This window comes from Ixodes scapularis, unplaced genomic scaffold, assembly GCF_016920785.2.
Source record: "Ixodes scapularis isolate PalLabHiFi unplaced genomic scaffold, ASM1692078v2 PGA_scaffold4__175_contigs__length_147842914, whole genome shotgun sequence".
Taxonomy (NCBI): Eukaryota; Metazoa; Arthropoda; class Arachnida; order Ixodida; family Ixodidae; genus Ixodes; species Ixodes scapularis.
Genome location: NW_024609879.1, coordinates 49,701,233 through 49,728,278, shown reverse-complemented (window position 1 = coordinate 49,728,278; position 27,046 = coordinate 49,701,233). Strand labels below are relative to the sequence as shown.

The following is a 27,046-nucleotide window of genomic DNA, read 5'->3' as shown; positions in this document are numbered from 1 at the left end:
AGGGAACAAGTTTGCGCTCTATATTCGCACAACGAAGCAGATTAACGTACAAGGGAAGAGCACTTCCTGCGCTGCTGTGAGGCGTGGAGTCGCTCCCGACATCACTCTGAGCGCGTTTGTCTCCTTTGGGAAGAGCCAAATTGCTTTATTATAGTTCAGTTCATAAATATAAAATTATAACCTTTCGGGCAATCGCACGAGGCACTTGGAGACAACGTAGTTATAATTAGTTTTGTTTTTATTTTTCAAGTCTCTTAATCAACATGTATAGTTCTGTGCGGTTATGAATACATTTATTTGGTTGAATATCTTTCAGAGTTCCCGTGGGTCATCACTTGCCCTATTATTCAATTGCGTGCGTCTGATTTTGTTTCTTTTTTTGAGACGCAAAATCCATGAATGCAAACCTGTTCACACGGAAAAATTTTGTCAGCAATCGAAACTTAAATCCAGTATTCGTATCAACTAGAATTACTCCTCAAAAAGGTCGGCACCTACCTTAAGAAAAAAAAAAAAATCACAATTTCTTCTTCTCGTAAGCAAATATAATAGCTAAAAAATACCATTTCGTCATAAAACAGCGCTGTACTCTCCGTGATAAACGAAATGTTTCAGAAACCAATAAGAGACCGCTATTCCCTGTCATTTGTCATTGATATAATCACGTAGTGACATGCACTATGTTTAAAGCTAAAGAGAAAATGTTATATATAAAATTTCTTTGTTTTCTCTACGTCAAACTTGTTTCATCGGGGGTGAAAAATACCAAGTATGTTTTCAATACGGAGAACGGCTTGCAGAACAAAAACAAAAGAAACTGAGTACCCAAAATACATTTGAAGTAATATATAGGCACATTTTACCTTTATAACTGTATTCAAAGTTGGTGGGCGCAAGTAGATATCAATATTAAAGTTGCCTTATTTGCGATTTCATTTTGAAATATGTAAAGATAATGGTAATATTTTATAATCCAATTTTTTTTGTTTCCACAATGAACAATGTAAATTTAGTTTCCAGAATCTAGTTACATCATGCCTATTTGTTGTTGTTTGAACATTAAATCAACAAACATTTGAACAATATTACCTGCTTAATGGTGAATAGACTGCACTGGCATCTGGTGGGATGTTCACATAAGTAACGTAACTAAATTCTCCTCTAAATGTATCAGACTATATCTGGCTTTTTATATGAACCCCTTTCCAATGTCAAAGAGCCTTCTTTTATGGCTAGGTCGCTCTTTTGTCGTTGAGTCAAGCGTGTATCAAGTAGGAACTTTGTTCAATGCTAAAGCAACGAACAATGATAAAGCAATGCTAAAGCAACGAGATACAATGATTGGAACTCATTCCAGCCGACCCCTGGCAAACCACTTGTGTTCGCTGGAAGCCGAATGCGCACGACAAAAACAAACTGCGTAGTACTTTGTTCGTACCTGACAAAATCATTATTCTACATTTCCTGGAACGTGTCTACGACTGATATCTGTTCTTGGTCCTATTCCGCCCGCGCATCAAAAGTGGCCCCATTGTTGCAACGAATGATGCCAGAAAAGCCGGAGTTTTATGCTTTCAGAAATCGCGATCATGGCGGTTGTTGATAGAACATCTGCGAAAAAGCACGAGAGCGCGCGAGTGTCGTTCTCCTCCCGGCGTCAAAACTGTTTGCTTCCCAAGCTTCCGTAGACTCGAGCTGTAGAGTTACTTTCAGCAGAACAGGCGTCTGCTGCAGTTATTGCCATTGCGGTTACACCGCCAGGACCGCAGCCGGCGACATCACGACGCTCCTTTGAGGTCATCAAGCAGAAATCGAGGGACAACTGTTTAGGGCGTGGGGCAACACACCAGTCAGAGATGCGTTCTAGGCACCAACATCATACCTATAACGCGTTTCTGAGATGGTAAATGTCCATAAATATCGATCACGTGGTAGGTGCCTCCTTGAAGCGCATGGACACATAACTACGTCAAATGACGCGACATCACTTATTGTGACCACGAGACGCAAGGGTGTGGAACTACAACGTCACGTGGTCAAGTCATGTGGTGAAGTGATTTCAGTTATCATGGATTTGACGTTGGATAACGTAACATAAGGGACGTCGACCGATTTACCGCATATATCTTCGCCGGTGGCGCTACACTAAATTGCTGTCTATGTATGCACTTGTGTGTTGTGCTTTTTTTGTAACGGTGGGGAGTGTTTAGCCCTTCCCTATAATGCAACCCCTCATGTTAGTATGGTTGCGTCGGATGATTGGCGCGGACTTGCGTAGATGACGCCTACGTTCTGAAGAGTCCAGCTAGTCCAAAAAGCTCTATTGCGTGTAGTATTGTCAGGTATGAATCCATTTTGATAAACAGCGCGAATAACGCACTGACAAGAAGGAGAGAACACACAGGACAAGGTCAGGTAGACACATAAGAAACACCACGATTAAAGGCTTCATTTCACCTTTGAAACTGGCACGTCTCTCTGAATACTTCTCACTCAAATTATTTTGTCATGCCATGTAGTGATCTTGTTATTCAATAAAGAAAATTGTGTTTCCAGCCAACTTTAGCAAATAAGTTTTATGTCCATAGAACACAATATCCAAGGAGTGCCATAGATCTATGGAACACCTAAATTCGCAAGACATCAGGCGACATGATGTCACAAGCCGCCGCTTGGCATGACGTGCCAGGCGACGTTATTACGTAATGTCACGTCACGATTTCAAGTTGGGGTGTCCCGGGTCTTAAATTGGTGTATATGAACCAACTTCCTTTTGTATTTAGGAGACAATCGTTTCCCGCACGACCCCGTGACGTGTGACGTAACTTTAACATTCTATAATTTATAATCTATTATATTTGGTCGCTAAATTTAACGGGGAAATCCACGAACAGCTAGACGGGTAAAAAACTTTCAGGGGGCAGAGGGCTCCGTAAAAATCCCTCCATTGTTTTAAAATATTGTTCAGCTTGCCGATATCAGTTACAAGTTACTTAAGATTACATACAAAATGTATTCACACTTGCTAAAATAAAATTAACATGCTTATGCATGTACTAAATATTTTTTCAATATATCGTTTTCCACTATCAAAGGCAGCGTGCATTTCATTTATAATTATTATCTGCCATTGAGGAGCACACAGGCTACTTGTATATAGACGCAGTTGCAAAAAAGTTCAAACTCTGGTTGTTAGGCTGCGGTTTTTGTGACGTAAAACGCGAAGCGAAGTTTCAAATGATGTTTCGTCTGAAAGTCGTTCCCTTCAATGACTTACCTAAGAATATTTAGGATTGTTTAAGAATACACTACGATATCATTTATGTGGGACTTTAAGTGAATTTACCAGTTGCAAATATAAAAACAAAAAACATTTTTTTTTAATTACCGAAATACCCTTGTAACTGAAAATATTCTTAATTCAGAGCTCTAATTTGGGATATTTCCTTTAACTCCAAACACTGATGGCGGTTTAGAAAGTTTATGAGTGTGGGGCAACTGCCTCTCATTACAATACCTTTTCGTCGCCGCATTTCATTCCATCGGGCGAGTTAATAGTTAAATGCGTTTGGTTAATGCAGCATTGACGCTTGCACTCGGCGTCGTCTGCGCTATTCCCAAGGTCCGACCGTAACTGCAATGAAATGAATAAGTTTTTTCAAAAATTACTTAAAATATACTGACTGATTCTGTGAGGTCTCCTTTTTAGTTTTCAAGGAAGCACATGTTTACGTTACAGGAAAACACTGAATACATCTGAGAATACAAGCAGCGGGAAATCTGTCTATTGTTAGAAAAAAAAAAACGAAAGCAGATAGTAATAAAAAATATTCTCTGGTGTAATGTTGTTTTTTTTTGTTTTTTTTTTAGCAAACATTTTAAGATGTTCCGCTGAAGCTGAAATCCCTGCCGTTTAACATGAAGAATGAAAAAGACCAATGGAACTCAGAGGAACGCTGCCAAAAACTCTCACACAACTACAATGATGATTGGTAGCTGTTTCCTCTAGTGGTTCTGACCATGAATAGGATAAAGGTGTCCAGTTTTTTTTTAATTGCATCTCCTATAAGTAATAATTTGCCCATGCGCAACAAATAACCGTCTTTTGACAAGAGCAGAAGCATTCACTATGAGGCTGCTGGTGGTTACCGAATATGTACTTATAAAAGCTTGGCTATCTACTGTCCAAACTCTAGCTTGAAGATTTTCTATAGACATCAGGTGTTGAACGCTGGCAAGTAGGAAGCTAAAGCGACGAGTGTAACAAACACGACAAAGATGCACTAGCCTAGAGCACCCAGCGCTGTAAAACAAGCAAGAATTAACTTTTTACGTCGTTGCCTGTTACCTGGTAGCCCCTATATATCGCCTAAATAAATACAAATAACTTTTCCTCCAAAAATAGTGCAAATCGCTGGAGAATTACCATAGAAATTTTACGTTTTTGTAAATGTAGAATGGGCGACAAAATGACCTGACACAGCCAGTATTGGCGGTAGCGCGTTACAAGTAACGACGTTAGCGGGAACACGTTACCTTTCTCGGTAACGGAGTACCGTACTCGTTAAATTTTGAAAACTGTAACGCGTAACGTACTTATGTTACTTATTTCAGGTAACGGGTAACTTAGTTACCCGTTACTTTTTTTTTGTAAGTGGACGTGCAATGAGGCATTTCACGGGCAGGGGTTCAGTGGAGGACATATCAGTTCTCGTTTAGATAAAGCGCAGCCCTTTCAGATCCGGATGGAAAGAAAGTGGGTCGGTGTGCTTGTTTTGTTGTCTTTGTTTTGTTCAAGGTCCCAAGTTTTCTCTTTGGGATTGAGTTTACCGTTTACGGTTGAGGTGAAGACCAGTGGGGGTAGGATTGTATAACAAAGGTTGACTTTGTGGCGTCGGTGGTCGGAGATTAGGTTGTGGATATATAACGCTTTGAGGAAATAAACGCAGTAGCTGAGTTTGAAATGTTCTTTTCCCCTGTCTTTTTTCTTCCACCAAGTCTCCCAGCTTTTACCACAGTCTCGGGTATTCTACATCATGAACAACATCCACAAGCTCGCCTTCGCACTCACTGTTTTTTTCTTTACTTAGTTACGCTACTCGTAACATATTCTTCACAAAACCTAGAAACAAGTGCACTTAAATTTTTTTTTTTCGCGTTTCTATACTACGTTTTCCCTTCAGTCCAGAGGGATTCGACGCTATAAAATGACGGGCCAATCAGGCTCCATCATGTTGTTCGTGATGTTTCTGAACATGATCTATCATTCCCGAGCCGGTCATAAAACAAAAAAGGTCCAGTGACTTGCGCTTTCGACGCTGCATGATTGGTGCATTAGCTCGTCGTCATTTGTGCACTCATTCCACAATCCTTCGAAATTTCGCGTCTTTTCTCCACAGACAAAGTGCCACTTTAGAAGAACCCCAACGCCCACGCCCTTTGTCTTAATGCTAAAAAACGCTGTCGGAAAAAGAAAAAAACAATAAAAACGCTTTTACTCTCAATTAATAAATAAAAGTAACGCGAATTAATGTGCGTTACTTTTTATCGCTATCGGTAACACGTTCCTTTTATCTGGACGTAAGTTAGACGGTACTGCGTCCTTTAATTTGGCAAGTAAGAAATAACGTATTTCCTCACTTTTTTCGTTAACACCTACAACAATGAGCGCAGCCAAGTGCCATTTAAATGAGATAAACTGAAACATGAGGCTCCTCCGCCTTGTATACCACTAAATCTTGTACTGCAATGCGACAATATAAAAATTGGAAGTGTATTCCAACCTCCCGTATAACAACTCAACGCACCCAGGGTATGGCATTTTGACGCTCCGTAGCGAACGCTGCTTTGCGCGCGCATAAATATATATATATATATATATATATATATATATATATATATATATGTTTGTGTGTGTGTGTGTATTTCTGTCCACCCGGCTTCGTTCGAGAGGTGCAGTCGGATTTCATCATTCGATGCAGTTAATATCGAAATAATAATCTTTATTTTAGGTAGAGAAGGTATGCGAGTTGTGCTACTTGACGATATTATCACGAACGACGAGGTGACTACATAGAAGAATAGGGAAACTGAAACGTTTAATGGGGCTAACGTGTGCCCAAAAAATATAAAAAATGCTTGCGTCGCAGGCGTTGGTGACGGCGTGACAGCAGGATCGAGCGCAGGGGCGAGACTGACCTCGGACCACCACGGAAAGGACTTTTTGTACCCACGTGTAAATCGGGAACATTCAGCGTAGAACGTTCGGCCCGTAAAACATCCGTACCTCGATCGGACAAGAAGGTTCTCGAAGTCATGAGAACGCTAAATTGAAAGAATACATAAAAAAGCGACCGCTCCCAGGAATCAATCCTGCGGCCGCAGCGCAAAAGCCAAGCACGGCAACCATTCGGCCACGGACGCGCTCACTCAGCGATGCGCGTGGGCTTTCTCCCCCTTTTTATAAGCGCAAGTCCTCGATGCAACACAAAATAAAACAAGGCAAATAAAAAAGAACGGTAAACTGGAGGTCATCTGGAACACAAAAAAGTCCTTAGCCCTGTCGAATGTAGAATAGCTTGAGTTGAACGACGTGAACGACATCGGGTTGCAGTCGGCGTCGTGATGATGCTTGCATTCTTTCAGGTACCACATCTACAACGACATCCTCTAGTCGACGAAGTCCATTGTAGGGTCCAAAGTACCGTCTCAACAGGTTCTCGCTACGCCGCGGCAACGGGTGGGCGTACACACTCATACTCTCTTCCCGAGCTTGAAGTGTACGTCGCGGCGACGAAGGTTGTAGCGACCAGAGTCGACGCCTTTCTCGCTTTGAATAAGGAGTCGGGCGAGCTGGCGGACTTCTTCGGCCGGTTGGGCAACCATCTGGGCGTCGTCGCTCCCGTCGTCAGCTGGATTGCGAGGCAGCATCGCGTCGAGCGTGGTCGTTATCTTCCGACCATGTACCAGCTGGAAAGGTGTAACTCCAGTGGTCTATCGAACCGCCGTGTTGAAGGCCGTAACGTAGAGCAATACTTTTCCCCACGTCTTGTGCAATACGTCGACGTACATAAATATCATGTCGGCCATTCTCTTGCTGAGTCGCTCCGTCAGCCCGTTAGTCTGCGGGTGGTACGAGTCGTACGACGGTGGCTGGTACGACAAAGCCGAAGGATTTCTTGGGTCAGCTTTGCTATGAATGATGATCTCCTGTCAGTCGTCAGGACCTCGGGGACACTGTGCCGAAGGACGATGCACTTGATGAAAACCTTGTTGACTTCTAAGGCAGTTCCCGCCGGAAGGGCTTTCGCCTATCCGTATGTTTTGAAGTAATCGGTTGCCACAATTGTTTCACCGGTTGCCTTGCGTCGACGGATAGAATGGTCTAAGCAAATACATTCTGATCTGCTGGAACGGCCTGGTCGGAGGCGCAATTGACTGCAGGAGTCCCGCCGACTTGGTCGGCGGTTTCCTGAGCCGTTGACACTGACGGCACGATCCGACGTTGAAATAGACAGCCTTCGAGAGCTTGGTCTAGTGGTACTTCTCGCGAATCCTGGCGAGTGTCCTGCTTTTTTCGAGGTGTCCAGCTGTACGATTGTTACAGCAGGCTAGGAAACCGTCTTCACGAAGGTCACTGGCAATCATTAATAGCCGCGCTAAGTTGCTGGTGCCGAAGTTCTGTTTTTAGAGTAAACCCTGTACCAGCCCAGCACAAGTGGAAAGGATCCTTAAAAAGATGCCGGGGACTGCGCCTTCTCGGCCCTCCAAGTGCTCGGTCAACCCGCGGAGTTGAGACTCACCCTGCTGGAGTGTGGCCATATCACTCATGTTTACGGCACCATTGAAAACCTCGTGGTCGTCGTCGGCAGTGCTAGCGGGAGTTGACTCGACGGGGGCTCTCGAGAGACAGTCGGCGTCACTGTGCTTGTGGCCAGACTCATACACAACAGTCATGTCGAAATATTGCAATCAGAGCCTCCAGCGAGTCAGGCGTCCTGACGGGTCCTTAATGTTGGCGAGCCAAGAGAGCGAATGATGATTTGGGACAACTCGGAACGGGCTCCCGTACAGGTACGAGCTGATCTTGGTTATCGCCCAGAGGACCACCAGGCATTCCTTTTCACTCGTCGAGTAATTGCTCTCGGCCTTTGAAAGTGTCCGATTGGAGTAGACGATTACTCGTTCTGTGCCCTCCTGCAGTTGAACCTGCACCGTTCTGTGTGTCGTATTATTTGCGTCCGTGTGAATTTCGGTCTCCGCAAATTGGTCCAAATGTCCGAGAATGGGAGGCATCTGGGGTCTTCGCTTGAGCTCGTCTAAGGTCCGTCGCTCGTCTTTTGACACTCGAACTTTGGTGCGTCTTTTTTGAGATGTGTTAGCGGCACGATGAAACTTGCAAAATCTCAAACAAGCCGCCTATACTATGCACAAAATTCGAAAAATCGTCGCATCGCCTTTTAGTCGGACGGCGGCTAAAATTCTGAAACGGCGCGCGTCTTCTCGGGGTCAGGGCGAGCACCTTCGTTGCTCACAACGTGACCAAGGAACTTTTGTTCACCATAGGAGAACCGACACTTTGTACGCTTGAGTGACAGGCCGGCGGCCGCGATGGCTTAAGCACGGCTCGAAGTCGTCTCAAAAGTTCGTTGAGATCCCGTGTAAATGCTACGACATCGCCAAAGTAGACGAGGCAGCTCTGCCATTTCAGACCTGCAAGCACGGTGTTCATTGTGCACTGGAACGTGACTATTGATGTAAAACGTCCGAACAACATCACTTTGAACTCGTGAAGCCTGTCGGGTGTGACAAAGGCAGTTTTCCCGCGGTCGCGTTCGTCGACTTCAAACTGCCTGTTGCCACTCTCTAGATCCATCAACGAAAAATATGGGGAATGGCGTAGTTGGTCTAACGCATCACCGATGCGAGGGAGTGTATATACGCTCTTTTAGTCTGAGCGTTCAGTCTGCGATCGTCCACGCAGAACTTCAGGGTTGCGTCCTTCTTCTTTTCGAGGACGACTGGGGACCCCCACGGACTTCTTAAGGGTTGAATGTGTCGTCGTCGAGCATTTCTTGGACTTGATTGTGAATCACCTGCATTTTCAAGGAGACTCTGTACAGCGACTGGTGTACAGGGAGCAGGTCGTCGTCAGTAACGAGGTGATAATTTGCTACCGTTGTTCGTCGCAGCCTTGATGTGGCGAGGCACTTGACGAATTAGCCCAGAAGGTCAAGCAGCCGTCCTCGTTCAGTAGCTGGAAGCTTCGGGTCGATGTCAAGTTTCGAGGGCGGCATTCTCTCGTTCTGCGATGAACTCGACACTTCTGAAAGTGAAGCGATTACGGCTGACTTGTGGTGTTCGTCGATGTAACCTATGGCGATTCCTTTCGGAAATCTTGCGGCTCTTCTCAAAAATTCGTAACCAGGACCATAGCGCACTCATCTTGAAGTTCTGTTACTCCACTTACGGCAGCGATCCCTCTTTCTAGAATCAACTGGGTGCTTCCCTCAAGCAGAACTTCGCCGCAGGAAGCTTCATCGGTCCCGACGGGTGCGAAAGCACTCGACCACGGTGGTAAGTTCAAGTAATGTGCGAGGACACGGACCGCGGAAAAAACGTTGCTGCGGATTCCTCCAGGGTCAAGACAGGTTTTTATAGTGTCAGACGGTTTGCTCCGATTTCGATTACGGCGCCGTACTCAGAAAGTATATTCCGAAGATAATGTCCCACGCACAGTCTTGCAGAATAACGAGCTTCACGGGGCAGGTCTCACGGTTGATGTGAAATCGTGCAGTGCACATTCCAGACGTCGTTATTAGTTGACCTCCGGCGGTTCATATTTGCGGACCATTCCCTGGCGTCGTCATTTCTTGAAGCCGGTGTGAAAGCCGCTCACTCAAAACGGAGTGGTCTTCCCCGGTGTCCACGAATGCCGACGCGTCGTGGCCGTCGATGGTCGCCTTGAGAGTGTTGGAGACTGCTGCAGGCGCGTCGTCCTGATGCATGACGTCGGCCGAGTGCGAAGTCTCGGCGTTTTTGAAGGTTCTTTACGTTGTCGGTTTACGTCAACTCCACATCTATAGGTAGCCGCACTTAGTTTTCCCGGCGCGACAAGGGCGACAGGCTATCGCGATGGGGTCGGTGCACGGCGATACTGGACGTCGTCTTGACTGCAACCGGGACCCGCAGCAAAGTGCAGGTGATGAACACTGAGGTTTTCGGAGGTGCTCTTCAGTCTCCCGCCGTCACTCTCCGTAGCGTGAACGTGGGTCATTTGAATGGAAGCCGCGAAGCCCTACATATATTTGCCTGTAGGGGCAACGGGCGGTACATAAGGTCGGCCTCCCCGCAGTGGTAATAACGCGGCCGTCGGTCGGCCGTCCTCCAAACGTCCGTCATCCAATGCGAAGGTTCATGTCGTGGTGGCGCTGGAGGTTCATGTCGTGGTGGCGCCGTATACGGACCAGCAAGAGGCGGTGGTCGTCGGAGAATTGCGTCGTATATCGGCGTCCATTTCTCGGGCGATGCAGAGTTGAAAGAGGCCTGTGGCTCGATAGCTTTATGAAGCTCTTCTTGTACAACTTCGGCGATGGACAGCGATGCCGGAGAAACTACAGCCAGCAGTTTCTTGAGTTCCTTGCGAACAACCACGTGGCTGATCTCGCGAATCTTGTCGGTGGTGGTGCTTAACTAAGAGCGTGCCGTTTCTAGAGCTGACATATTGTTGAGCCAATGAGAGTGGTGAGCTCAAGCCGTTAGTATCCGCTCGATGTTTGTTGCTTCGGCCACAAACTCGTCGGCTGTCGTTGAAGAATTGCAGACAAGGCCGCCGAAGACCTCACTATTCACGCCTCTCGTAACAACCCTGAGTTTTTCATCATCGGTGGCTTGATGGTCGGCCCAAGTCCTCAGCCGCAGAACATCTTCGACAGAGCTGGTTACGCTTTCGTTGGGTGCTCGAGTAGAAGCCGTTCGGCTTCTACTCGAGCACCCAACGAGAGGTCATTCGGCCGGCTGCCTACAGTGCTGATTTATGAAGGTCCGCTTCAGCTCGGTGACGCAGGCGTCTCATGACGTAAGCGAAGCCTCCTGGTGGTCGAAAGAGTGCCTCGCGGTTTCCTCCAGTTAGAAATATAGATTGTGAAGGCGCTGCTCTGTGGTCCATTCGTAATGACGGTCTGTGCGTTCAATATGCTGAAATCATAATTCCACATCCTTGTGGGCTTCACCATAGCATTGAGTCGGATTGCGTTGGACGACTGGCACAAGGACGACAGATGGAGCGGTTATTAATGAGGTCTGCGGCGGCTGGTTGCTCATCGCCGTTCTCTTCGACGGTTTGGTCTTGCCCTTGGCTGTCAGGAGACTAAACTCCGGGGGCTTGCCTTGCATGCGGCGGCTTGCTCGTGCGTCGGCTTCCTCCTCGAAGAGTCTTCATCCGCTGTTGAGCGGGCTAGCACTGCGGCCACTCGGAGTGTTTCACCGTATGCGTTGTGCACCGCTCATCCACCAAAATGTCACGAAGGAAGGGGGGACGACAAAAGGATAACACAACTGAGACGTAAAATGAGGCAAACTTGTGCCCAAAACAAAATAGAAAAAAGGCTTGCCCCGCAGGCGTCGATGACGGCGTAACAGCGCGATCGAGCGCTCGGGAGAGACTGGACTGAAACCACCCCGCGAAGAACTTTTGTATTCGCGTCTTAAAATTTCATCAAACATACTTTTACATCATGGAAGCTCACCATAAAAAAACAAAGCGGCTTTAGTAGGCTTTTTTTTTTATTTTAACCACAGAGGATCCGGGGTTGTGCATTAGTATTTTTGACAGCTGTATAACCTGTATTCTGTTAGAATGTACAGTCTTGAACAATATAAGCACTAATTCCAAAGCGACCTTAGAGAGCCAGGACTGGCCTTTTCCCTTTGCGAGAAAGATAGCCGCCTAAAAGTAAAAAAAAAAAAACATGCGGATGGAAGTGTAAATCCACTGTTGTCTCACTCTGCTGACCATGGCAAAAAAACACAACCCGCCCAGATCCATTTGTGCCAAGGCTAAGCGTGTACAGGCGGTACCAAACAACGCGGAGGTAAAGCAAATTTGAAGTGCATCTCTGGACACAGAAAACTACATGCAGAACCATCGTGGAGTCTCATATTTGTCCACGAGCATATTCTCATGCTAGCTACGGCCGCCTCTTGGTTGTTTCAGTTGACGTTTTTATGACCAGAGAACCGAATCTTCATACGGCTAATTGTCGGTATTATAAATACGCGAAAGGCGATTTTATACAAAACACTTTTGATTTTTGAATTTTTATGCGGATTTACATTGCATAGGTATATGTTTACGGCCCTTTCAAACACACCTGTGGAATGTCGACAATAGTAGAGCATGCATTGGCTTCTTCGCGCCCAGAAAATATCTTGCAGTATTCAGAAACATTGTAGAAATCTGCGGGAAGTTTGTCGTTTTCAAATCTCATTGACTCGTGAGAGAGATTGAAGCAAAATTTTTTCTTTGATCTGAAAAAAAAAAGATAATTCCTTTCTTCATTTTAGTATAATGCTAGAGCAGCGTTCCTGCCCCCCCCCCCTCCCCCCCCCCCCCCCCCCAGGAAGAGTGGCTACAAAGAACAATGAAACACACACAGTCACACCCTTTCACAAACAGAGTATTCAAAATTATTGCTGAAATTGTCACAACTTCACCTTAAATATCTCCGGGTTAGGGCTATCACCAGCATCTTTTGACACGCAGTTTAATTGTATTCTTCTTAATGGAAAACAGTGAATTTTGATTACATTTTTGCTTAGATACGCCCCACAAGCCTGCTTTGATTAGAAATGTATTACCACGTGAGACTTTTTGGGGTAATGTGATTGATCTACGCTTAATGAATTATTGGTCATGAGGTGCAAAATCTTGAGTGGCAGTTTTTTCGAGGAATCTTAGTGACTCCCATTCCAGGACTTTAAATTTTTTTCATGAGCTGTCTAAATGTCGATAGATATTGAAAAAAAGGCGCGCTTCGAAGCTTTGAATTTTCTTTAGTTCATCGATATTTTTTGCACTGTCAAGACAAACCCCAAGCTTCGCAGGCGCGCCTTTGAACAGGCCTCACAAATACCGTATACGCAGAGTCTTAGGCTATAGGGTGACAGGGGCAAGCTCCGTCTGGTGTGAACAATGCTCCCTTTGCAGCTCAACGAAAAATTTCAGTTGAATCGGTACATAATTTACCGAATATTATCTAACCTGGAATGTTTTTTTTTGCTTTATCCTTTTAGTGGTCTCGATTCCTTGAAAAAAATAATGCTATTTTTTATTCGCATATCTGTGAAAAATATATCTATCTGACGACGGCATTTTCCAGTGGTTAGACCACAAGATAATTTTTGAAATTTCTTTGTAGAGAACATACTAATCATCATCGTTTTCACGTTTGTTGTAAATAACGCAATTGTCTGAATGTTAACGCACACTCCATCATCGAGGGAGTTTATGTAAACCTATATAATCTGCCCCAATACCGAAAACTGTACATAAGTTAGCAGATATTTAATTTCCCACAGAGCTGAATCCTATCTTTAATTTACGCTGTGAGGTTTACTTTTCAAACAATTCAAGCACCTGATGGCTGGCCAAGTTTTAAGGATGCAAAGAAATATTTGCAGTTATTTCGCAACATCTTTTTTCTCTGTACCAAAAAGGAACTTACATAAACCTATTTGGCTTTCGGCTTAAATCGTTAATACGATTTTCTTGTGATTAATGAGGTTTCCTGATCAAAATAACTGTCAAAATTTTTAACTCTCACACAACTTAGGCACATTCTTCGGGCAGGACAATGTTAGAATTTTATTTTATTTCTTCGTTGAAGAACAGGTTTTATTCTAATCTTGTATCTAATTTAGTGATTTGAGAAAAAGCTACCTTGATTTCAATGTTAAGACAAAGCCGTTTATAATAAACACAAGGAAACGCTACGATCAGTTCGATATAGGAAGTAATTCGATATAGCAGAAACACATTTACAACGCACTTCCACGATGCGTTTGTTGTAAGGCGAGAGCGGCTCTTTCTCTCTCATCTTTTCGCTTCCGCCTTGTAACAATGCGCTGGAAAGGTTTTTTTTTTTTTTTTTTTTGCATGTGTGCAGAGTTTTTTTTTAGCTTCTCTTTCCTTCTAAATCGCTACTCTTTGTGGGCAACCGTTTTGGGATGAAAAGCTCCTTTTTTATGTGCGTGCGTACGGAGTGTATTTTTTAGCTTTCTCCCCTTCGAATCGCTTTTCTTCGCTCAATTTTGTTCGCCACTTCAGCTTTTGGAATTTCCTTTCTTTCCTATATTTTTTTTTTTTTTTGATTGAGGGGGGGGGGGAGGACAGGCAGAAGATAATTGTTGTCGCGTCGTTCGAAGTCTTCTGTGCGGGAAAAGGTACGATATAGCCAATATGTTGTTCGTTATAAAAAGCACATTTTACATGCATTTTTCTTTAAATGTTTCGTGAGTTTGATATCGACAATAATTCGCTCTAACTGGGTTAGTTCTAAACGGGTTTCACTGTACTTACATTTATGACTTAATATATGTATATTTATGCAGTTTTAGAAATTTACGTATCAAGCTGATTGATAATCGAGTTCTCTTCGCGGCTAAGGGCATTGAGCCAACATGTGCCATGCGGTAGCAGTTGAGGATGTATGCAGTCTCTAGCTTTACAGCTTATCTTCGCTACGTCCTTTATGTGTGGCAACCGCTGCATTGCAAATAAGCAAAGTACGGACATAAAATGCGGGGAACCTTTTGCGTCCTGAGTAAATCTCGGTCCGTGGTACTTTGAGTTTCTCTTAGTTTTTCAGGTAGTTTTACGAAAGCAATTTTTTTACATAAAGATAAATAAGGTGAAAAATAATTCTACAATGAAAAATCATTTAAAACGAACTGTATTTCTAGTGTGGTTATGTTTGGTTACTTGTCATCGGTGAATTGCAACAATGACACTATCAACAGTACATTTAGATGCTAAACAAAATGTGTACCTTGTTCAAAACGCAAACTTTTTATGCAGTGAAAATGCAATAATTTAGTGGTGCCCAATTGTCTTCAATGGTTAAACATTACTTGGCTAGCTAGCTCCTTCTTGAAATGCATTGTTTGTTAATCCAACCATTTGATACGATCGATATTTATGCTCATATTGATTTAATGACATTCTCGTTTGCATTGTATATTTCGTTTATTGCGCAGTCTACATAAATAAACACATTTCCATATTTTGAGCAAGAATAGCTAAGTTCGCGTTATGAGTTAAACTTTACTTTGACAAGCATAGTTTGAAGTGCCTCATGCGCGCTTTGTGGGCTCAGTAATGAGCTACAGAGCTGTTTTCAGATAAACTTATCATGTTACATAGCCTTTCAAAAAAAGAACGTAATCTAGTGTTTTGCAACGACATTTCACGACAGGTGGGTTTGAATGTCCTAACAGAATAAAAACAAAAATGCAACTCTTCAGTATTTTTACAAGTTCTAATCGTAAGGTACTTTTGACTAGATAGGTGACATCCAAAAAATACTATTGCCTCAAGAACTACAGAGAAAGGTCATATTTAGTTTAGATTTTTGGGGGAAGGCCAGGAATTTGTACACCGAGAAAACATATGCGCACTTATGCACAGCTGCCGCTAAAAGCCTTGTTCAAGTGATCGACGGCCTGAGCGCTAAATTGGTAAACACGGCGCGGCGCTGCGATATCGTGAGTACACCAAGAGCGAGAGTGGCCGGGTCGTTCGCACCTTACAATCTGGAAGACACTCAGCAGGCAATTATTGTTTGCAATTGCTTTTGCTATATTGAGTACCGCTGCTCTCAAAGAGCAAGCATAGAAAGAGCCTTTGTGCAATGTCATGTATTACCGGGGAAAGCCTGAAGCTGACAAGTTGTAATTTAAAAGTGCCCTTTGCGGTTGGCTGGTATCTGCTAACTTCCCCCATACTGCGAAGATAACACTGGCCCAGAAACCTTCTGTGTTGGTTGGCCGATGTTTTCGCACCTGCAGTGCCACGCTTCGCCTTTTAACTGGCCCCCAGAGTTGCTCCTTTGTGCAGAGCTTTTTTTTAGTGCCAGCTTTACTTTTTCTTGCGTGATAGTGATAGATCCCCCCTCCCCCCCGATGTTTCGCTTACTTTAACAAATAACGACAGTTTTGTAATCTCAAACATATATTTTTGATTTGTTTTCGTATCAGGGCTTTAAAATCTTTTTAGAAATATATCGGTTGTAAACTGGTCGCAATAGGGAACTTTTACTCAACAGGAAAAGGTGGTGGAGTTTCCAATCTTCAGAAGAGCAGCAGGAGAAATTCGACAGGTTAGTAAACTCGCCGTTTTTACTCATGACGTAACCGGTGTCAGCTGAGCATGGCTTGGCTGGTGACCTCAAATCGTCCCACTTTATTCCAAACCTGCAAAAAAAAAAAAAAAAAGTTGGCCGAAAAAAGTGCGCAGTTGCGACCCTCAGAATGCATGCATCGCAACGGTGTGCAGATCGGAAATCTCTAAGAATAACGCAATTCCGCAGAGGCTAATAAATATTGCGCGTACGAAGGGTCCTTTTTTTTGTAACGGGTAAGTGTGAACCTTGCCGGGGCAGTCTGAAGAATCATCTACCACTCGAGCCGTAAATGTGAAAGTAGGTTTTTCCGTAGCAGTGGGCAAGTGACAACAGTTCGTAGGTGTGCCTTTTTGTACACTTCTGCTACAGTCAGATTCCGCCTACAAACTAATAAATGGCGACCGGGAATCTTCAGGAATACGTTTGGGCATATGAGCGCCCTTCTCCCACTAATGAATTTACGTGGTGATACAAAAACAGGTTAGGCTTCGGAAAGCTATAAAGTTAATGTGGATGTTTTAGCTTAAAATTGTTTTTTTCTACCGTTTAATAAAGAGCGATGAAAGCGTTCTTCGTGAGGCCAACGCGTTATGCTAAGGGCTCAAAGGATATTTTTTGTTTCTTATTCAAGGACGTTCTTACGGCACCCAATAAAAAAAAAAGATGTGACCTTCTAATTCAGAGTGGCGTAAAAAACTATATGGTATACAATTGAAACTTGCGGTCTCTAATTCGTAATGGGCAAAACTGAAATACTGTCAAAGCGCATTTGATTTACATCTGAATGGACCTGGTGTTGCGAGCATGTCTGTGGTTTCATGACTCTTCTTTGGCTTTCTTATAAGTAATCAGGTCACTGCCGTTTACATCTTAAAGAGACATTGGCTAAGAAAAAAAAAATAATAACTTAGTTTCAGGGAGTCGGGAATCGTTTACAGATCATCTATAATTCGAAAGTTATTTACACAGCTTAAAAAGAAAAATGTTGTATATTGTGTTTTAGCAGGTTTGTGTGACTGTGAGTCAAGCTACCGAATGGGAGATAAAATTGAATATTTCATTCCGGCAAGCTCAGTCGTATCACAGTTACCGACAGCTGAAGCAACGCGGGCTTGGCGAATCCGGAGCGTCTTGTTATCGCTCCTCAGCTGTCGATATTGCGTAATTAATTGATGTGATCGCCGAAGAGTGAATCGTCAAGGAAGATCCTGGATTATAATAGTCTACTCCTTGTGTTTCTTAAAGGTGTCGATTTGGAAGTTTTGTACCAAAATCGTTTTCTAATATACCACCATAAATCGAGTCTACCAGAACATAATTTTTTTCAAAACAAATATATAAATTATAATTGTAAATTATTATAAAACAGGTGGAAACTATCTTGTCACTTTGCTTATCCGCCGTGTTGTTGTGGCATCAAACGTTATAAAAACATCCGCTACGTGGGCAGCTTGAGCCTGTTTATCCAATCCTTTCTGGAGCAATGAAGGCCTCCGAACGCCCCAATCTTCGTCCCATGGAACGTCATCAGAGTCGGATAGCGCCAGCTCAGCGATAGACGTATTCCAAAACTGGAAGCGCCTTATCCCGGCGAAATGGCACGTTTTGAATGTGGAAATCAGTGAACAGCAATATACATACGAGCTCCGCTCTTGGCCCAAAGGTTCTCAGAATGCAATTCACACGGTGAGTAATTTCTGGACACAGTCTATTGAACCCGAGCTCGATGCCGAGCGTGCTTCGACGCCTTGATTGGACACGAGGCCCAGCCGGGCACTGACGTCGCACTCGTATCCCAATCTGTGTTTTCGCTCCACTTCACCGTAATGACGCGAAAAATTTAGTGCACGTGGCTTTGATTATTTTAGGTACTGTTGGTTTAGTAAAGCGACCGTCCGCAGGGAGTAATTGATTATATGTATGTATCTGTTCGTATGTATCGTTCGTATCTGAACCGCCGGCATCGTCTCTGAGGGACCACCCTCGGCATCTGCATTCGCAATCCGCAAACTTGTGAGCCCAGATGCCGCCACAGAAGAAGAATGATGTAAACGGTTTTGTTTCCTTGCATGGAGCAAGCTGTTTTAGAGCATAACGGCAAGGCTTGGATCTAGGGTTTGCGTCTGATATCTTGAACCCTCTTCCGCAAAGAGATTTTTCGGTCGGAAACGGACGAGACGTCACTCTGGTGTGTCTCACCCTGGTGTTATTGCACCCCACAGCATATCGCCAATTTCCCCATCCTCTATCGCGTGCAGAAAATAGCTTAAACCAGACAAAATTTGCCAAACCACAGACGCTCTCTATAAACACGCACTACTCCTTGGAGGTGGGAGCGTCTATTTTCCGATACAACGCTTCAAGTCACGAGCGATTCCAGCGCCGCACCTGCTCGCAGTTGCCAGGAGAGCGGACAGCGAGTGATTAGGATGTGTAAGAGTAAACTTTAATATTCACTTTCGCGAAAGAAAATATTTTTAAGGGGATATTTATTAAACTCCGGGTACAGGGGTGAATATTGTTTACATTAGTTTTTTTTTTTTTTAATAAAAATCGATGGTCTTCATTATCTAATCGGAGCTGGCATCCCTGATGGGGATGATAGCATAGTTTGCCGAACCTTTCGCGGTTCCGATGAGGTCTGGAACAACCCCGGGAATGTGATTTTATCGAAATTTTTCCCAGCTAAGCGAAGGGGGAGGGGGCTGTGGGGGGGGGGGGGGGGGGGATAAGTAGAGCCAGTGTAGCCTGTTGGTGTTCTATGCCCCTCTTTCAGTATCATAAATTAGAAACCAACACGCTCAACCATCTTTAAAATACTGTATGGTGACTTTAATAGGAATAGGGCTTGGGAGTTAGGTTTTTTCTTATTAGAGCCACCTGGATGAGTCCCCTTTAGATACAGTATGCTTTCAGCGAACAAAATGAAGTCAGTGATCTAATGCATTACATTTAGTAAAAAGAAATATGTTCTCGGAGAGACGTCGCAATTGTTCGCGCCTACGAAATGCATTTTGACCAAGCATCACAGTGTCAACGAAACTTTTGTTTCCCTTAAACACTTGCGATTCAAGACCAGAATGCAGATTTCACAGTACAGCGGACATAAACCTATGCGTTGTCTTTGAGAATGGTGACTGGTGGCGCTTTCAAAATTAATTGACTCCTGGGAAACACAAAATGATGCGTAAGAAAATCGAAAATCTGCTCAGGCTGGAATGTGAACGGGCAACTCAGAGATGGAGTCACTGAGCTTGAGGCTACGCAAACAAGGGATGAGTAGCATTACGCCACTGGATTTGTATGTCATACACTCTAGAAATCAAAATTCTAAACTGGAAAGAGTATCAAGTGAATTGTGCTGAATAATCACCATGTTTAAAACCTTACCCGATGCGCGTTCTTAAGGCCGGACGGATTAGACGGCAGTAAGGGGGAGGGTTGGGTTTTTAGGAGGTCGCCACAAACTATCCAGGGTTCAGCGACAATGCTTTCATAACCTTAAAAAGTGGGAAGGGTGGCGGAAAGCGTTTACAATGAACCATTTTCATAACCCAAGTAGCGCATCAAGTAAGGCCTATGTATCCCCCAATGGGCAAAACGTGCTGGGGCAGCGCACACAAAATGTCGGTGCGACGTGCGTATTCAAAATTTGGGCTGCCCATGCAATATCCCCGTTTGTTCTACCTCGGTTACTCGAAAGCCAAGTAAGCATAGATATATGCGAAGCGAGGGCCCGCCCACTTTCGCTGCTAACGCAGTACCCCCGTAGGTCCCACTTCAGCTACGCTTCGGCATGCCCACCATGGGCTGCGCCAGTAAAGTTCTCGTGGATCCTAGCCCAGCTATGCGGGGGCAGATTTAGCACAGGGGCGGGTCCACCGAGGGCATCGTGTCATCATGGGTTGCCCGTGCAATGCCCTCGCGGGTCCCGTTTCTGTTATGTGGTGCAGAGTTATGGTCACGTGACCCCACAAAACCACGACATCAAGTTCACAGTTAAATTTGGCGCGGAAATTGAACTATACCGCGAAAAAGTATGCTGTCATGCGAAGTCACAGTGTCACGTGACATCACGGTGTTATATGACCTGATGTTACCTCCTCTTTTCTCGCTAAGTACAGCGGAGAAATATTTCGCTAAACGTTTACAAAATGGTCGGTTCTTTTAAAGTTCCATTAAGACCTATTACACCTACCTAGTATTTGACGGAACGTCTAGACCCAAGAACTTATTGGGAAGCAAGGACATAAAAAGTGCAGCGTGCAGGGCTAACTTAGAGATACAGAGGTTAATATATGCAGCACTTACAGTCGCGCCATTTGCTGTACCATACCAGAAACTCCAGTAAACGATCGCCCATCGTCTGTTGACAATGCAGTTCGCAGCCCTCTACATGGTCCGTGGAAATAAGATGCAGCTGCAATATATTGCGGTATAAGTTGGTGACAAACTTTATGGCATTTTTCAATAATATATTGTAGTATGAATAGTATTATACACAATCTGAGTCGAATAAGTATATTTGTCATAATATACATCATTTATCAAAAAAGCGCTGATATTATAAATTCAGTGTAAATGATTCGTCAAACACACGCAGAGACACACAGAAACACACAGACACTCATACACACACAAATACACACACACACACACACGCACACAAGCACATTGTGATTAATTGTCGAAACATAGTATTACAAAAAAAAAAAACACGTCCCTCATGACTTTCTTGAACGGCTCTCAAGACGAGTTAGTTGTTGCGAAAAAAATCAAGAAAATCTAAATCTAGAGAATTACGCAATGGTGACCGAAATGAATCACCGAAGTCACAGGAGATACCACTCTGACTTTTTTATTAGTGGCTTGTCAATACTCTTGTCTATATGCCAACAAATATAAAACGATTTCTGAGCTCAAGCAGATGATTCAACGTGCCACTAGCGAAAGTGAGTCGCTAATAAGCTGAAATGTAATTCAGAACTTAGTCAAAATAAGAAGTCCGCCAGAAGATTCGTGAAGTGCATTTGTCCGCTATTGTATTTCACAAATAATAGCAGTCTGAACTTTACGCCAAAATAATACCGCACACTGATCTAATACATGAGCAGTATTATTACAAAAGTATACTTAGCACTTTTGAGGGAACATTTTTGTTTACGACATATGCATAGACTACTGAGAAAGAAAAAAAAAACGTTTGCGATTAGAATTTATTTATATTGGAACCCGTTAAACCATACACGTAATCGGATCGTACTTTCGCTTACCGGTAAAAAAAAACTGCTAACCGGTTTAGTCAAACTGCTCACAGGATTGATCGAACTTCTTACTGGTTTGATCAAACCGTTTTCTTTTTTAACCTAGCGTTATGCGGACCAGCTCACACCGCATACTAGTGTGGCGAACAGCTTGAAACTGCTTATCTGTTTGGTGAAACGTGTGAACAGCTTAAGCGAACCGGGAGAAGTTCGGTGACAGCGCTGCTTTACCGCCATGTATGAGAGGGAGAGAGAGAGGAAGAGAGAGAGGGAGCGTACGGGCCTGCTCTCGGGTACTCTTCGTTGGGGCTTGTAGCCGTTTGGACGTGTGACAGAGCGCTCTGCCGACCACCTCAAAACAGGCTGCCAGAAAAGTGCTAGAAGGTAAGCTATGTTGCCCCTTGGTACTATATTTCGTTTCAGCTTCGGTCCGAGCGCGGCCGATGTTATGAGCCGAAGGGCCAATCAAAGAGCGCAAAAAGCTCAGCGTCATGGCGTGCTCTCTGCTCTTAATAGGACCAGCCGACGGAGGAGCGCGCACAGAGAGTCGGCGAATACCGGCTGGCCATATGAACTGCAGAGAGCACGCCATGACTGTGTGCCTCTTTCGCTGTTTGATTGGCCCTTCTGCTCATGACATCGGCCACGCTCGGACCGAAGCTGAAACAAAGTACACACTCTGTTTCTTCTTACGATGAACCGCAGCCGACGCTACGAGCATCTCAGCAAATCCAGCGCTGTAAAGGTGTCAGGCTACTAAGAGCCCCGCTCGTTGTTGTGCCCTTATGAGGATCATACTGACTCTCGCGATGCTGTGGATTAACTCTGATGGCTTGTAGCGTCTGATGCGGCCGTTTGTATGGTGAGCCATTATGTACAATCAGCACGAAATAAAACCCGAACGCTGGAACGCGTGGCCGTTGATACAGGCTGCTCCACCTGGAGGGCCCCTTATAACTAATGAAAACGCGCCGGGGCACGAGGGAGCGGGTCCTACTAAGATGAGCTCGACCTTTGCGCGGCGCGTCAGGGAGTTCCGCGTTTCGCCGGTGGCACGCTGTAAGCGCCGTCACATCCGTTACAAAAAGCACTGTCACTCGCTTTGTGTATCGAATTCCCAGCGATATCTCTTCAGCGCTGTCATTTATTATCGCTTTGTGTATCGCAAGGGCGAAATGAAAGTTGAAACATTTCGCGCACAGAGGACCCGTAGTGCTTGATGACGTGTCACCGGGACCACACCTGGACTCCGGTGAACAATGTGCCACGCGCGGTTTCAGAAAAATATTGAAACATCATAACGGCAAAGTAAAGTTTGTTTATTCGCACGACGATGCTCGTTATGAAAAAACAAAAAAAAAAAATGCTGCGACAGACCGTCGCGGATGCCTCGGTTTTTATGAGGAATGCCCATGTTTTTGTGCGAAGTTATCAGTTGAATCTTAAAAAGGGAGTAATTGCTTGCTGACGCTCTCTTTGGTAACCACCGATATGCCCGGAGTATCGATTCCGGAGCGGAATAAATTCATCACCCTGTCTAAGCAGGGCCTATCGCAAAGAGCTATAGCCAGGTTAAGCGGCCGCCCGGTGTCAACCGGGCGACACTGCGGCGACAGAAAAGCACCCCGAGTGACTGCGCTTACAGCGCGCCACCGGCGGAAGGCGGAAGTCTTAGACGACCCGCGCCAGGGGTTAGGACATCTTAGTAGAACCCGCACGCTCGCACCCAGGTGCATTTTCATAAGTTCTCAGGAGCCCTCCAGGTGGAGCAGCCTTTATCGATAACCACGCGTTCCGGCGTTCGGGTTTCATTCCGTTCTGACTGTACTATTTTATTAAATGCGTTAGCATTTGTTGCACTTGTGCATGTAGCAGTCGTTTTATTTGCACTGTCGTGGTTTGGACAAGACAAGACTGGTTTGGTGAGGCCACGGCGCGTTTCCCGCCATGCTCTTTGGCTGCGTTCGTTAGCTGAATATGTCCCCTTTCCCTTGCTCGGGCAGAGGACGAGGTGGGCACGACATAAGGCGCGGTCCACCGTGCATGCAGAAGTGCTGCTTGGTGCAGCGCGTGCACTATCGTGCGAATCTCCCAAATCACTCGGAAAGTGTGCGCGCGAGGCAGCTGGGTAATACCGGTTGTCGTGTCGTCTGCTAGCTTACGGTAACTTTGAAACGGAACTCGCGTTCTAAAGCTAATACAAATACAGGTATCCAAGTCACGCACAAAATGTCGGAAGGTTCAGAACAGCTTCCTCCCCATTGCACAATAGTGAAGATCTTCGTTTCGCGAACGCAAAGCGAACAGTATGCGGACCGTATGGCGATCGAGGATGGCTGTAGTGGCTGCATACGAAACCACCAACGCCCGGGAGAACATATACTGCCTCTCCGGAGACAACTGTATGCCGACGGTGGCGAGGTTGTTATTCCCACTCTTCACTGAGTTGAAAACCCCTGTGTTAATTGGCAGCGCATTTTGCCTAAAATTAGATTTGCGAGAGCAGCGATTTCAGCATCATTTTTATTGCATGTTATCGTAGCAGCGAACGCCTCTTGTGTCCCTCCATTCGGTTGCGTCCATGTGCTTACTTTCGAGAATTGCGGACAGCGGGTGCAGCCAGTATTGAAACCTGCCATAGCGAGTAAAGTAATCTCCCGCGGGGCTCCAATTCCGCGTTCGGCCTTCTCGCCCCATTCACCTTATAGGGATTATTCACTGGCGGCCATATCCGTGTACGCTGCTACTGAGCGCGTGCTGACGGCGAGCTTCCGCAGCCCTTTTGGAGCGTGCATTTAGCACCATCAAGGTTGCCGGTCTTAGCCGGCTATTAGTGTGAGCTCGTTCTGAGCATGCATTATAAACATCGCCCTCAAATATGGCGTCCAGTGAATACCTCCTATACCATTGAGACCTCCACCATTGAAAGCGAAATAACGCCATATTTCACCGCAGCACACTGGTTCTAAGAACTAAACTTGTGTATTGTAGACCATATAACAGAGAATTGTTTATTCATTTCAACTTTGTGTTGATTTTTGCTTTTGGAGGGTCGTCAAGTTCTCAATGATGGAGCCCTTCAGTGCAGTCATCGAGCTACTTGTGACGACCTCATTTTGTGGTTAGGCGCCGTGGTGGACATGAACAGTGCGTGAGTGTGTGCGCGTACCTACTGCTACAGGGGGCGGGAACTGGCGGAGGCATCACCGGAATTTCAAAACCGGCTGGCCCCGGCCTCGGTAGCCCTGAGAAAATTTTTAGGAAGGGAAGATAAAGGCAGTCGATGCGGAGATAAAGCCCGAAGGCGACATGCGTGGTCGACGGTGCGCAATTAGCGGCCGGACGGGAAGCACCCGGGAGACAAAGGGGAAATAACAAACGTGAAGAAAGCTAAAGCTCCAAGACAGCAGTGAGACTGTGAGTGTTTGTCAGCCGAGTCCTGAAGTTTCCAATTTCATCTAAAGCTGCGTGTCTTAATCACACCCCTAATGCACCATTTTGCACCCTGAGTTTTAACTTCAAGTCCTCACGATGCTTTTGATGATTGCATTGTTTATTTTAGCGGGTGTCAGCGTGTATCGTTTGTGCGTGTGCTTTAACTATTACCTTATGAGCGACTGGGTATTCTTCACGGTGTTCACCACTTGCTGAGAATGGACATAAATTTGAGCAGCGACTGATTGCTAGGTGTTCTGTGTCCTCGACGACAAATCCTATGAGATGCGCGGTGACTTCCTTCGCGTCAGAGGTACGTCGCATATTCTAATATTTTTGTATACAGAAAAAAGCGTCAAAGGCTCTTTATTGCATAAGTTGGGTTCACGATTTTGAGATGGTACCATTTGCGGCTAAAGAACGGTTTGCGCTAAAGGGTACCGTATTAAATGGGTACTTGTAACGGACGAATGCCAGTATGAGCGATTCCTGGTATTAAACGGGTGCTGGTATAAAACGGATAAACGCATCTGTGCCCGTATCAAACGCGGGCCTGTATCAAAGGGGTACCCATATTCCTTAATGCCTTATGACCTGAACGCGTCCACTATATGGTAACGCGTTCGAATTTCAATTGGTTGTCTTTAGTAGAGTAGTCTAATGCTTAGTTGCACCAGAAAACATTCGGTGCAAGATGTTACAAGTTGACATACAATGTACGATTTCTGTCTTTTTGATGCTGTGTAACGTTTTAAATCGTGTATCGCAAAACTTTCTCTCTTCACCCCTTAGCGGAGACGAACGGAGCAGCCCAGGCAGCACAAAACGTCGTGGAAACGTCGAGAAAAAGTCCCGGACGTCCGTGACGTCCCGCATGACTTCGATCACGTTTTTTCGATGTTGAGGTGACGTCCTTATATAACGTTCCATTAGAGTCCAATCAGTGACGTTGTGACGACGTTGTATTTCAACTCAAACGTCGTCAACGTTCCCACGACGTCGATGCACGACGTTCTCACAACGTCCAACGCTCACGTTTCTTTGACGTTGAACTGATGTTCATAAATGACGTCCCATTATCGTCCTGTCCGTGACGTGCAGGCGACGTCACGTTTCAACTTTAACGTTGTCATCGTCACCACGACGTCACGATAAGACGTTTTAGCAACGTCGAACACTCACATGTCTTCAAAGTTAAAATAAAGTCCTGGGTGACGTTGCATTATTGCCCCGTCAGTGACGTTTCAGTGACGTCACGTTCACACCTAAATGTCGTAAACGTCATACAAGACGTGCTGGCAACGTCGACCACTCACGTTTTGTTCGACGTTTTTAGATTTTCCAGCTCAATCTCCAGCCGCAGAATCACTGTGGTCAATGTGACAGTGCTCAAGAGCCGCAAAGAAAACTTAATTTTTGAGAGTTTTTTGAGAGAGAGTTTCAAAATGCTATCAAGTGCACGTCGATGACGCTAAAGAGGGCATTTACAAAACTCAATGTACACGGAAGAAAAAAATAACATGAAAGCATGTTGGGAAATATTATTCCTTTTACATGTGCTTGTTATAATTTTGTTTTGTTTAAAATATTGTTACCGGTTTAATTTGCGAAGCCCATGGCGTCTAGAACGGATCAAATTGTACTATTCTTGCATTTTGCACGCGCGCTGTCGTCTTTCATGGGTCCTGGGCCCTGGCACGCGCTTCAGGGGCGCCGCTACACTATCCCCTCTCCAGGTGATTTCAGGCCTGCATCCTTTCCTAGGAGCATCCATACTGCTCCGCGGCTACCCGAGATTGTTTTAAGGTTCGTCAATGTTTTTTTTCGTATTTTGTAACCCATGCTCACCTGCGCACAACCAAAAAATTCGCATCAACATTACAGTTCATCCATAACACCAACTTCCAGCGCCTCAGCGCTTTCGGTAGATCGGGGCGCAAAGTCTTG

At 44.9% G+C, this 27,046-nt stretch overlaps 1 protein-coding gene across 1 annotated transcript in view; it reads right to left on the bottom strand.

Moving 5' to 3' along the window:
* Positions 1-347: 347 nt before the first annotated feature.
* The window catches only part of LOC115312263, a 55,196-nt gene continuing 28,497 nt past the window's right edge, over positions 348-27,046 (bottom strand). The window contains exons 7-11 of the mRNA XM_029971151.2: positions 20,712-20,820; positions 16,321-16,470; positions 12,372-12,528; positions 3,518-3,634; positions 348-407 (exon numbers count right to left, since the gene is read on the bottom strand). Coding sequence (XP_029827011.2) covers positions 348-407; positions 3,518-3,634; positions 12,372-12,528; positions 16,321-16,470; positions 20,712-20,820 — 593 coding nt within the window. The remainder of the gene's footprint in view (positions 408-3,517; positions 3,635-12,371; positions 12,529-16,320; positions 16,471-20,711; positions 20,821-27,046) is intronic.